The sequence below is a fragment of the Scomber japonicus genome, chromosome 20 (assembly GCF_027409825.1).
Source record: "Scomber japonicus isolate fScoJap1 chromosome 20, fScoJap1.pri, whole genome shotgun sequence".
In the NCBI taxonomy this organism is placed as follows: Eukaryota; Metazoa; Chordata; class Actinopteri; order Scombriformes; family Scombridae; genus Scomber; species Scomber japonicus.
The window spans coordinates 1167197-1180480 of NC_070597.1; the positions used below are offsets into that span (position 1 = coordinate 1167197).

The 13284-nt window shown below is 38.8% G+C and overlaps 1 protein-coding gene across 1 annotated transcript; it reads left to right on the forward strand.

Moving 5' to 3' along the window:
• Nucleotides 1–2631: 2631 nt before the first annotated feature.
• On the forward strand, nt 2632–3991 carry LOC128381617 (microfibril-associated glycoprotein 4-like). The gene is made up of 4 exons (XM_053341663.1): nt 2632–2694; nt 2782–2878; nt 2965–3132; nt 3628–3991. The coding sequence occupies exons 1-4, from the start codon at nt 2668–2670 to the stop codon at nt 3879–3881; spliced, it is 546 nt and encodes a 181-aa protein (XP_053197638.1). The 5' UTR covers nt 2632–2667; the 3' UTR covers nt 3882–3991.
• Nucleotides 3992–13284: the final 9293 nt, after the last annotated feature.

Genomic DNA, 13284 nt, shown 5'->3' on the forward strand with positions numbered 1-13284 from the left:
AGCAGTTTGGAAAATCAATGATGAATAAATCCTATGTCCATATGAATGAACCTGGAATGAGATTTATGTACAAGGAGATAATTTAGATTAAAACTTTAAAATCGACACAAAGTTAAATTTAATAGAAGCAAAAACTATTTATAATAAACATCCCAAAACCACAAATACTGCTGTGACAAGTTAAAAGGATAATACACTAATGGTCTGTTACAAGATTAAAAATAAATTAAATTCATCGTCTGTAAAGAGATAAAAATGTTGTGATGCATCATCAGTTAAGATTGCATAAGTTAAAAAAGGTGTTAAACCAAAAAAATAATTTAATTAATTTCTTTAATTTGATTCTTTATTGTTAAAAGATCAGTTATAATTATATTATCAGTGATCTGTAAACTCTGCCAGCATGAAGTCTATTCTTTAGTCTCCACCCACAAACCCAGAGACACACAGCACACCTGCCACACAATACGCCCACTACCTGCTCACACTGGTGAGGTTCAGGCATGAGGAGTGGTTAGGTAGGATTAGGTAGAATCTTTGGGATATAAATACAGCTCAGACACATCAGAGCATACAGACTGAGTGATATCAAGATTTTCTTCACATCACCTCAGCAGAACTCTGACGATGAAGGTAAGTTTGAGACTTTATACACCTGACTGAATTCATGTTGATCAGGCATTTCAGTTTGTTAGAGGATGTGTTGACCAGGGATCAATAATCATTTCAATTTTGATTTTAAGGACATTTATGAGCAGAAATAGTTGCTTAAAGTACGGGTTCACAATTTTGAAAGCATTTTAAACCAGCAGTCAGGAGCCTAAATGAACACTGAAGTACTTGTTCTGTCTGTAATGATTCCTTCTGTTAATATTCAGTATGAGCAGGAGGCTTCTGTTTCATGTGTGCTGCTGTGTTTCTGTTGCAGCTGGTTTCAGTCTTCCTCCTCCTCCTGGCTCCAGCGTTGACCTGCTGCTACCGTCTGCATCTTCCGCTGGACTGCAGTGGCATCCATCACAATGATAAAAGCCGACCCAGTGGAGTGTACACCATCTATCCCATCGGAGCCACGTCTGCTGTCCAGGTACACTTCATCCTCTCTGGGACACAGTTAGAAGATGTTGGTTCAAAGATGAGTCCATCACCATGTGAAGACAGTTCAGGTTGATTCTACTAAACCAGCAGATATAACTGGAGGTAGTCCTGTTACTGGTTGGATACACAGACTTTATATAAACTTTGTAGTTCTAACACTTTTAAATGAAGAGCGGTGCCAGTCAGAGTTACGTCTAAAACATAATAACTGTGAAACAGAAAGAAAGTAGCATCGTCAAACCATACAAGACAATAAGTCAAACAGCAAAAAGCAATAAAATATACGTCACCAAAACCTGCACTGCAAAAACAGATGGACCACAACTCAGTTCAGTTTCCAATAGTTGTATTAAATCAAGCAAGAAAAGAAATGTAGGTGTGTGTGAGTGTTTTCATGTGAAAGAGTCCTAGAGTCTGTTTGAATCAAAACTCATCAGCGTCTGTATTCACAGTTCAGTAATCACTGCTACCAAGCAGCATCTTGTGGTCTTCTTGATTTTACCAAAGATTTAACTGCTTTTAATTTGAAACAGATACAGGAAGTGGTGGCATTCAGCCAACCAATGGTATAACTTCATCACTCAGTCAGTTCTTCTGATATTCCAGTGCTTTGCATTGTGGGACACAGTAGGTGAGGTAGACTGGTCAGATGCATACTGGAGAGTATTGTTGGCATTCTGCACATGTTGCTTTTGTTAGCATACTGCATGCTAACAAGCTTTTTGGGCCATTTTGGCTCCAAGGGACAAATTTCATACATTTGACTCAGTAATGACACTTCAAATCAAAGCTTGATAGGAATCAAATGGTTTTATCAGCACATGCCTTATTCAATCATTTAGACAAAGTGAATTTGACATTCTACATTCATTTTGTCTGCATTTAAAAAACTAATTTTAGTATAACTATCTGAAATCCTTTGTTTAAAAACACATCAACAAACACCAGAGTGTCAGGTTTGTCAGGTTCATCATCATTGATGAACCTGACAAAGATGATTATATCATTTTGAAACAGTACTTTACCTTTAAAATCATTAATAGTCTGTTAGTGTCAGCAGACAGAAGTCAACATAAAACTCCTGAAGAAACTGTGACTGGGAAACAGACACATTATTCCTCCTCCTGACACTCTGGAGACAAGCTTTATGTTTTACTATGAGTTGGGTTCACTGACGTGGACTTTACGATGCAATCTGATGCTGCTGAAGCTGGTGTATCTCTCCTCCACTGAACAACAACACTGGAGGCTCTGAGACACACTAATAGATTTCCTGGAGGTTGCATCTTATTAAAAGTAATACTTTTTTAAATGACCACCAGCACACTTATTAGAGGGCCTGAGTTTAGAGATTGAGACCAGAATGACTCGTTGAAAACAACGACTGACTCAGTATTTCTAGAGAGAAGTTGAGACTTGTTGAATAGGAGTCAGTTGGAGCAGCTAGCAGCTGTCAGTGACACTTTAAGGTGCTTCAGACTCAAGACGTGGCAGCTGCTGATTGGTTGAATATAGTTTTAGTAAAGGATCATATTTACTAATGAGTGTGTTTGTGTGTAGGTGTACTGTGACATGGACTCAGCAGGAGGAGGCTGGACGGTGAGTTTTTGAACAGAAGTCATCAAGTCACAGCTGAGTGGTTTTCAGTATGAACACTTCCTGTTTGACCGTCATAATAACCCCCAGGTGTTCCAGAGGAGGATGGACGGCTCGGTGAACTTCTACAGGCCCTGGGATCAATACAAGAAGGGCTTTGGTAGCGCTGCTGGAGAGTACTGGCTGGGTGAGAACAGTCATGTGACTTCATGAAACTCTCTGTTCATTAAAACAAACAAACTCTGACGTGACTTCATGTTTGTGTGTTTTCAGGCCTGGAGAATCTCTTCCATCTGACTCTGAGGAAAAAGGTCGAGCTTCGCGTCGACATGGAGGACTTCAGTGGGAACAAAGTGTTTGCTCGTTACTCCTCGTTCTCCATCGACCCAGAGTCCCACGGATACAGACTGCATGTGTCTGGATTCACTAATGGAGGAGCAGGTCAGTTACTGTTAGCAGTTAGTACTTCTGTTTGTCTGATGTTTGGTTTCCACATGGAGATACTGAGGATTTCTGTCCTTATATTGGATTATTTGTGTGATTCCTTCAGCTAAAGACAGATTCACAAAGATTTTCAACTCAGTAACAACAAATCTGTGTTCTGCTCATGTTTTATTAATTACATGAAGCTTTGGTTTTTATAAACACATTTAAAGGAAAAATGTAAATGAGCCCCAGCAGGTTTCAGGTGTTTTTATCACTTCAACCTTTTACAGTTCTTGTCTACATGACATACTGCATGTTGTTATGTTACAGTAGCAGCAGCAGATGCAGTACTAGTAGTACTGGAAGTATTTGTACAAGTGGTGGCCATAGCAGTAGTACTGTATTAGTAGTGACAGTTGTAGTGTTAATAGTTATATAACATTATATAATATGGTGTCATTAGCAGCAGTGTTGTGATCATACACTTGTTGTTTTCTTGTGTTTCTGTAGGAGATGCCCTGAATCCTCACAACGGACAGAAGTTCTCCACCTTCGACAAAGACCAGGACTCTCACAGCGGTAACTGTGCCAGACTGTTCCTGGGGGCGTTCTGGTACAGGCACTGTCACCATACAAACCCTAACGGGGTTTATCGCTGGGGGGCTGATGCCACTATCGATGCTGTAGGAGTGGAGTGGTCCAAGTGGAAGGGTTGGAACTATTCCCTGAAGACCATCAGCATGAAGATTCGTCCTGTGCAGTAATTCTCCAGAACGAACAAACAGAATATCTGTTGATCTCTTTCTTTCTTTCTCTCTGATCTAATCTGTAACCTCACATATAAATCAAATAAATATTTCCAGCATCAATAAAAGTCAGAGTGGAGTGTGTGTGTGAGCAGCTGCTGGGTGTAAAGTCTTGTATCTAACAGCTGACGGCAGAAATTACATATTGTGTTTTCAAATAGGATTTTAACCTTTTTACTCGTAATGAAGAATTTTAAACTAATGAAGAGAGAAAGCTGACCAAATTAGTGTCTCCAAAATACATTCTTTCTATTTTCCACCATGAAATTAGAAACAACTCATCAAATATCCTGACAGACACAATAACAGCAGTGGATCCAGCACTAAAGTAAAATAATGAATGTCTGTTCTTATTTATCTCTCTGTTTAATGTTTTCATTGTTACAAACAGCAACTCAAAGTGGAAAGAAATGAGAGATCGTTACAGGTTAACAGACCGACTTTGATTTATCATAATGTATTGGTTTCTCTTCAGTCTTTAGAACAATTCATTATAAATGTTTATCAGAAGAAACTGTAGCTGTTAAATTATAAATGTTCTTATTTATATACATTCACATTCACACACATCCATCCACATCCATCGCAGCATCGACTCCTGAATTTCATCTTTCTCTTCTCTTAGAAAAGTTACACTTAAAAAACTAATATTTTGTCTTTTAGTCTGAAAACCTTTTTAACTGTAAAATAAAAGTGAGATAAATGTAATCTGTTTTTAATACATTTTATTTTCTGGAATGAAATCTGACCAAAAGAGACACTGCAGTCTGAAAAAGACACATTATGGTTCATCTTTTTATTGTTAAAGCAAAATAATAATGAATATTTTTTTCAGTGTCTTTCTTTAGTGGTGATGCATCACAGCTTCTGTTTGCTCAGACTCAGACAAACAGAACTCAGGTTTTAGTATTTTTTGCAGCTTTCTCAAAATAATAATTTTATCTTTTATTAAAACCTAAAAATGAACTCGTGTAATAAATAAGAGTGACATAAGTTTTGAATATTTTAAAGTTCTTTCAATAATGGTATTCTAGGATCGATGTACAAATCCATGCTGGATTTGTTTTTAGATTTTTAATTTCTACGATTAAATCCTGAAAAAAAGAGACACTGGATTTGGAAAAAGAGTTATTCAGATTCAGCTTTTTGATCCTTTTTAAAACATTTTTTTCATTGTATGAATGTATTTTTATTGGTTGATGCTTTACTGATTAAAAGTTTACTGTCACAGAGTCTTAAAGAGTCAGGAGTTAAAGTTAAGGAGGACGAACTGAGAGACTTAACTTCATGGTAATCAGTTAACATTGTGAGAAGAGTCTCTTTTATAAAGCAGAGTCCCCAGATTGTAGGTGGATGTCAGGTTTTGGGCCCAACAAAGTCATGTTGACAGGAACACACACACACAAAGACATCATGTTTCCACTTGTTAAGAATATAGTTTTATCAGTGTGAAGCAGCAGCTGTTCAGTCATTTATTAATATTTGTGATATTAATACAGTTCAGACACATCAGAGCATCCAGACTGACTGACATCAAGATGAGTGAGTTTAGTTTTATTTTATTTTGTGTGTGCTGCTGTGTTTCTGTTGCAGCTGGTTTCAGTCTTCCTCCTCCTGGCTCCAGGGTTGACCTGCTGCTTACCTCTCGTCCTCCCGCTGGACTGCAGTGACATCCATAACAATGACAACAGCCAACTCAGTGGAGTGTACACCATCTATCCCATCGGAACCACGTCTGCTGTCCAGATACACTTCATCCTCTCTGGGACACAGTTAGAAGATGTTGGTTCAAAGATGAGTCCATCACCATGTGAAGACAGTTCAGGTTGATTCTACTAAACCAGCAGATAGAAGTGGAGATGTTACTGGTTCAATGTAGTTTGCAGATGTGTTGCTTAATTTTATAATTAACTAATTAAATAAAATTAAAGAAATTAAAGAATGAAATAAATTACATGTTAGCATCTCATTCTTTGGGTCACTACTCAAAGCTGGTGAGCATAGGTGAGGTTTGGGACGTAGACCGACTGCTAAACTAAGAGCTTCACCTTCAGGCTCAGCTCTTTCTCCACCTTCAGGCTCAGCTCTTTCTTCACCAGAGCGGTCATCACTGTTGATGCTGCACCCATCCACCTGATGCTGCACCCATCCACCTGATGCTGTAACCATCCACCTGCTGCTGCACCCATCCACCTGTCAATCTCACGCACCATCTTACCCTCACTGTGAAGATGACCCAGATACTTCAACTCCTCTCTTTGGGGCAGCAACCCCCCCACCACCATCACCACCACCTTTTTCCAGCAGAGCACCATGACCTCAGATGTGGAGGTGCTGACTCTCATCCCGACCGCTTCACATTCAGCTGCAAACCGTCCCAGAGCCGGTTGGAGGACTTCACCTGTAGAGTCCAAGAGAACATCAACCACAAAAAGCAGAGAGGTGATTCTGAGGTCCCTAAACTGGACTCTCTCCACCTTGAGACTCTGTCCATGAATATCACAAACAATCTTAGTAATAATATCCGGGTGAATAATGTCTTTACACTACTTATATAATTATTAATATTATAATAGTTAGACTTTAGTGACTTTAGTCTATAGTAGTATTAGAATATCATCTGTATTATTATTACAATCAATGTTTTTGAGACAGATGAAGGAATCATTGTACGGATGTGCTGGGATCATTAGTGATGTTTCCTGGGTTCATCGGGTGTTTCAGGTCTCAGGTTGATCAGCCTCCAGCTTGAGTCCCAGCAGCATTGGTCCATGGATCACACCTCTTAATGCACAGCTGATCTAATCTGTCATCCCACATGTAAATCTAATACATATTTCCAGCATTAATAAAAGTCAGATGTGGAGTATGAGAAGCTGCTGGGTGTAAAGTCTTGTGTCTAACAGCTGTTGGTGTAGAGAAATGATTGTACAGGTGGGGAACTTAGTGGAAGACCCAGAGGAACAAATACAGAGCAGCTTACATCAGAAACATCACATGAGATCACTGAAGTGATGAAGATGTTCATTTATTTATTAAAATTAGAATAATGAAACAAAATAAACATGCTATGAATTAGAACAAAATAAAAATAAGAGCAACATTTTTTTAGATGGACAAAAACAAACAATAACCATCCAATGTTTGAAAGTGTGTAGGATGAAGTAAAGAAATGTTTTAGTCTACCAGTTTTTTCCTTTTTTAACAGTCACCAGAACCAAATGACAGATGGAGTTGACTTGTATTGGAGCTCACAGCAGCTTGAACTCTGTTGTAATGAACACGTTCCGCCACTAGATGTCTCTGTTGTCTATTAGTTCCATCTAGTTGTATCCACAGACTGACTGTATGTCTGAGCTTTCAGCAGGACACAAACTACACATGAACCCTCACACTGTCACACAGTGGTGGAAAGTTACTCATTACATTTACTCAAGTACTGTACGTAAGTAGAACTTAGAGGTACTAGTACTTTACTGTAGTACAGTTAGAGGTACTTGTACTTTACTGTAGTATTTCCATGTGATGTACTTTCTACATCACTACATTTATTTAACAGCTTTAGTTACTTTTCAGATGCAGATTTGACACAATGGATAATATAACAAGCTTTTAAAATACAACACATTGTTAAATATGAAACCAGACAGCAGTGTGTAGTCGGCTCACATTTCAGATGTCTATGAGTTGTAAACAGCTCCAACAAATAGTGATAGATACTACGACGGAGTATTAGGGCAAAAAAAAAAAAAAACAGGCAAAAAAAATAATAAAAAAAAAGAGAATGAATGCTTTGCGTTACTTGCCTGTCTTCTTTTTGCTTTCTTGTGTCGGACTTTTTTTTTTTTTTCCTGGCCCTAATACTCCGTCGTACCTTTAAACCCCCTTAGCTCTCCTCATTAAAACATAATGAATTATTGACATATGCAGAAATAATCACTAAAAGAGGAATAGTGCATGTTTCGGGGACTATTTTGAGCGGCGGATGAATCAGAGCGCAGCAGACAGTAAGTTGCTGTGTTTGCTCTCAGCTGGATAAACTGGCTCAGTCGGTGGAGCAGCAGCGAGGCTCCGGCCTCAGAGAGAGGGCGTCCTTCCTGGTTCTGACCCGGACTCTGCTGCTCAGCCTGGGGGAGCTGAACGAGACCCAGCACCTGCTCACCGCCCAGAGGCTCTACACGCTGCTGGAGGCCCCCCTGCTGGAGCTCGCCGAGGACGACGACGCTCAGGAAGCCGAGCGTCCCGCCGCCGCCCCCGCCTCTTTCTCTGAGGCTCTGACTCTGTACCTGAACAGGTGTGAGCAGCAGCCAGGTGAGAGGCTGGACCCACAGTTCAGCTTCGTTCTGCTCTCTCTGCTCAGAGACTTCATCTCCTCTCTGAGGTGTCACGACGCCTCGTTCAAAGGTACAAATCCTCATTTTAACTCAACACTCACAAACTTACTCAGTACGTTCATTTAATGCTGCTTTCTACATCTCAGTACTAGTACTTTACTGTAGTACTGTTAGAGGTACTAGTACTTTACTGTAGTACTGTTAGAGGTAGTAGTGCTTTACTGTAGTACAGTTAGAGGTACTAGTACTTTACTGTAGTACAGTTAGAGGTACTAGTACTTTACTTTAGTACAGTTAGAGGTACTAGTACTTTACTGTAGTACTGTTAGAGGTACTAGTACTTTACTGTAGTACTGTTAGAGGTAGTAGTGCTTTACTGTAGTACAGTTAGAGGTAGTAGTACTTTACTGTAGTACTGTTAGAGGTACTAGTACTTTACTGTAGTACTGTTAGAGGTACTAGTACTTTACTGTAGTACAGTTTGAGGTACTAGTACTTTACTGTAGTACTGTTAGAGGTACTTATACTTTACTGTAGTACTGTTAGAGGTACTTGTACTTTACTGTAGTACAGTTAGAGGTACTAGTACTTTACTGCAGTACAGTTTGAGGTACTAGTACTTTACTGTAGTACAGTTAGAGGTACTAGTACTTTACTGTAGTATAGTTTGAGGTACTAGTACTATAGTATTTCCATGTGATGCTACTTCCTACCTCTCAGAGGGAAATATTGTACTTTCTACTCCACTACATTTATCTGACAGCTTTATGTTCTAGTGTTGTAGTCAAGACCAGCTCACCCGAGACCGAGTCAAGACTGAGACCAAACCAATGCAAGACCATGTTCCAGATAAATCAGTGTAATCATAACATGTGCAGAGCTGTTGTATTGGATTGAATGAGATTACACAGGTGGACCTGGTGAAGTGACCGGTGAGAGTATGAGAGCATGACATTAGCTGTATTGCTTATGGTCACATCACACTCCTTACAGCAATATGTTTTTATCACTCGACTCTTTTTAATGTGGATGATGTTAACTTTGTGTTACATTGTGACAAGTGTCCACCTGTCTGTGTCTGCTGCACAGAGGATCAGTTCATGTTAACCTCTGCTGCTGTTTGCTCTCCTCTGCTCTCAGAGAGTCTGTTCTGCTGCTACTTTATTCTTTGTTCTGCCTCCATGTTCTGTAGAAAAGGTCCAGACAGTGAATGAGGAGGAGTTTCTTTGCCAATCAGCGGCTACAGAGGTCGTTACAGAGCCGGATTTACTGACGCTGTTGTGTTAGGTGTGGTGGAGCGAGCTAGAGAGTGAATGAAGAGAGGGAGCGCTGACAGTCAGAAAGCTGCTGAATCAGATCAATAAAACGTGATTTTCTGATAGTTTCACAGCGGTTATGTTCAGCAACACTAATAAACTTCCCCACACACCTCCACTCAACCTGCAGCTCAGCCTCAAACCTCTGAATGTCAAACAGCAGTCTGTTCCCCTCCTGATAAAATGGTGTTTCTGTAGCATCACGTCTGTATATCCAAACACATATGAACAGAGGAACAGACTTAAACATAACAAGCAGTGTGTGGTCGGCTCACATTTCAGATGTCTGAGTTGTTAACAGCTCCACCAAATACTGATAGATAGATAGATAGATAGATAGATAGATAGATAGATAGATGGATGGATGGATGGATGGATGGATGGATGGATAGATAGATAGATAGATAGATAGATAGATAGATAGATAGATAGATAGATAGATAGATAGATAGATAGATAGATAGATAGATAGATAGATAGATAGATAGATAGATAGATAGATAGGTAGATTTGCAACAATGTGCTCAGTGTTAGTTTTCCATTTCAGCTTGTTGCTGATGGATGCTCTGAGGAATTTAAGAGTGAGTGGTGCTGATGGAGTCAGTATTTAGGTGTATGATTATTTTAGGATTCAGCATGCATCAGAAGTCAATAATGATTTCCTGGGTTTCAGCTGTATCTAGCAGCAGGTGGTTGTTTGTGCACCAATGACAGCTTCAGCCCCTGTAATGCAGTACTAGGTTTCATCAGTGTTAGACACGAGGCCTACAATGGTTGTGGTGTTGATAGAATTAAAGGGGAACTGAAGTCTATGAACAGGATGTGTTGCAGGGTGTGGTGGAGTGCTTCAGTTTCTGCAGCCTCAACTAACAGATTGACTTACTAAACAAACTGATGGCTCCATCAGTGGTTACGTGAAATAATTCAAGAATAACAAATGTTTTCATGGGAACAGGTGTTAAGGAAACTGGTCTGAACTCATTGAGTAGAGTCACAGGAATGATGGACAGGTTATTAGTACTTCTTATTTGTGTGTACACATACACAACTGTTGATTTTTACGGTACAACAGAAAAGGTCCCCACCAATGTTGAAACAGACCTACGCCCTTTGGAGAGATATTATCTGTTGTACAGGTGATGTCTCTGACACAAAGACATATATTATTAACTTTAATATTCAAGGTAATTATGAAGGGAATGTTTCCAGTTAAGGCTGCTTGGTTGGATTCCTTCAACATAAATCATTTCAGATTGGATGTTTAGCAGACAGAAGTTATGAAGCTTAATCTTGAAAGATCAGAGACTTTATTATTACTATATTCACATAATAATACCATTAGTTTGCATATGACTATTATAATGTAGATGTATTTTAAAATATGCTGTTACCTGGTGATGAATTAGATGTTTGTTGATTTGTGTGTTTAAAGGTTTGGTTTTGTTTCAGCAGTTTGTTTCCTGGATGTACTTTTTAATATCAGTTTATTTCTGAAGTTGTTACAGTTTGTTTTTCTTCTGCTTTTCTCTTAAGAAAGAAACTGTGTATGTTTACTGTGGCTCAAAATATACACATGTTGGGCCTTTAATAATCTGTGAGGTGCAGTTCTTCGGAGGTAAATGTAGAGCTGTTCTTCTATTGGAGGATGAACTGACTATACACTGGACTAAACTAGCCAACTGTATATAAAGTAGTATAAACTAGCTAACTGTATATAAAGTAGTGTAAACTAGCTAACTGCATATAAAGTAGTATAAACTAGCTAACTGTATATACAGTAGTATAAACTAGCTAACTGTATATAAAGTAGTGTAAACTAGCTAACTGTATATAAAGTAGTATAAACTAGCTAACTGTATATAAAGTAGTATAAACTAGCTAACTGTATATAAAGTAGTGTAAACTAGCTAACTGTATATAAAGTAGTGTAAACTAGCTAACTGCATATAAAGTAGTATAAACTAGCTAACTGTATATACAGTAGTATAAACTAGCTAACTGTATATAAAGTAGTATAAACTAGCTAACTGTATATAAAGTAGTATAAACTAGCTAACTGTATATAAAGTAGTGTAAACTAGCTAACTGCATATAAAGTAGTATAAACTAGCTAACTGTATATACAGTAGTATAAACTAGCTAACTGTATATAAAGTAGTATAAACTAGCTAACTGTATATAAAGTAGTGTAAACTAGCTAACTGTATATAAAGTAGTTTAAACTAGCTAACTGTATATAAAGTAGTATAAACTAGCTAACTGTATATAAAGTAGTATAAACTAGCTAACTGTATATAAAGTAGTGTAAACTAGCTAACTGTATATAAAGTAGTATAAACTAGCTAACTGTATATAAAGTAGTATAAACTAGCTAACTGTATATAAAGTAGTATAAACTAGCTAACTGTATATAAAGTAGTTTAAACTAGCTAACTGTATATAAAGTAGTATAAACTAGCTAACTGTATATAAAGTAGTATAAACTAGCTAACTGTATATAAAGTAGTATAAACTAGCTAACTGTATATAAAGTAGTATAAACTAGCTAACTGTATATCTCTTCTCGTCTCGTTTTCTTCCACTTATCGGGGTCGAATAGGGACAGGTCGGGGTGGGGGCAGCAGCCGAAGCAGGGAAGCTCAGACTTCCCTCTCCCCAGCCACTTCGTCCAACTCTTCCCGGGGGATCCCGAGGCGTTCCCAGGCCAGCCGAGAGACATAGACTCTCCAGCGTGTCCTGGGTCTCCTACGGGTGGGACGGGCCCTGAACACCTCACCAGGGAGGCGTCCTGATTAGATGCCCGAGCCACCTCATCTGGCTCCTCTAAATGTGGAGGAGCAGCGGGTCTACTCCGAGCTCCTCCTGGATGACCAAGCTTCTCACCCTATCTCTAAGGGAGAGCCCAGCCAGCCTACGGAGGAAGCTCATTTTGGCCGCTTGTACCCGCGATCTTGTTCGATTATTAACTTTCACCCTGTTCCACAGGAAGCTCTGAATCCAGTGACATATGATCAGGTCAATGGTCATGTCCAAAAGTTTGATAAAGAGTTTGAACTGAAGTCTATGAACAGGGTGTGAAGGTGTTTTGTGATTCCAAGCATTGCAGGGTGTGGTGGAGTGCTTCGGTTTCTGCCGCCTCAACTAACCGTTTGACTAACTAAACAAACTGATGGCTCAGTGATAACGTGCAATAATTTAAGAATAACAGAATGATCGTTCAAATGTTAGGGAAACTGGTCTAAAGTCATTGAGTAGAGTCATCTTTGATGACTTTGGCACAGGAATGATGGACAGGTCATTAGTACTTTTTATTTGTGTGTACACATACACAACTGTTGATTTTTACGGTACAACAGAAAAGGTCCCCACCAATATTGAAACAGACCTACGCCCTTTGGTTTACACTATGTTTTTTCAAGAGATATCAGTTGTACAGGTGATGTCTCTGACACAAACACTTATATTATTAACTAAAACATTTAAAGTAATTATGAAGGGAAATGTTTCCTGCTTGGTTGGATTCCTTCAACATAAATCACTTCAGATTGTTTCTCAAACTTTACTTTATGCATTTTTTTATTTTTACTTAAAAGATCTGAATCCTTCTTCCACCATCGTCCATTTGATGATCAATCTGGTCTACATTGCTCTTCATGTTAATAAATTATATAGTGGTGCAGTGGTTAACACTGTCGCTCCACAGCAGAGAGT

Bases quoted from the DNA above. Each gene is read 5' to 3' on its own strand.
- LOC128381617 (XM_053341663.1), top strand. From the start codon at position 2,668: ATGGACTCAGCAGGAGGAGGCTGGACG. The intron at 2,695-2,781 runs GTGAGTTTTTGA...AATAACCCCCAG, and splicing joins CAGCAGGAGGAGGCTGGACG to GTGTTCCAGAGGAGGATGGA. The intron at 3,133-3,627 runs GTCAGTTACTGT...GTGTTTCTGTAG, and splicing joins ATTCACTAATGGAGGAGCAG to GAGATGCCCTGAATCCTCAC.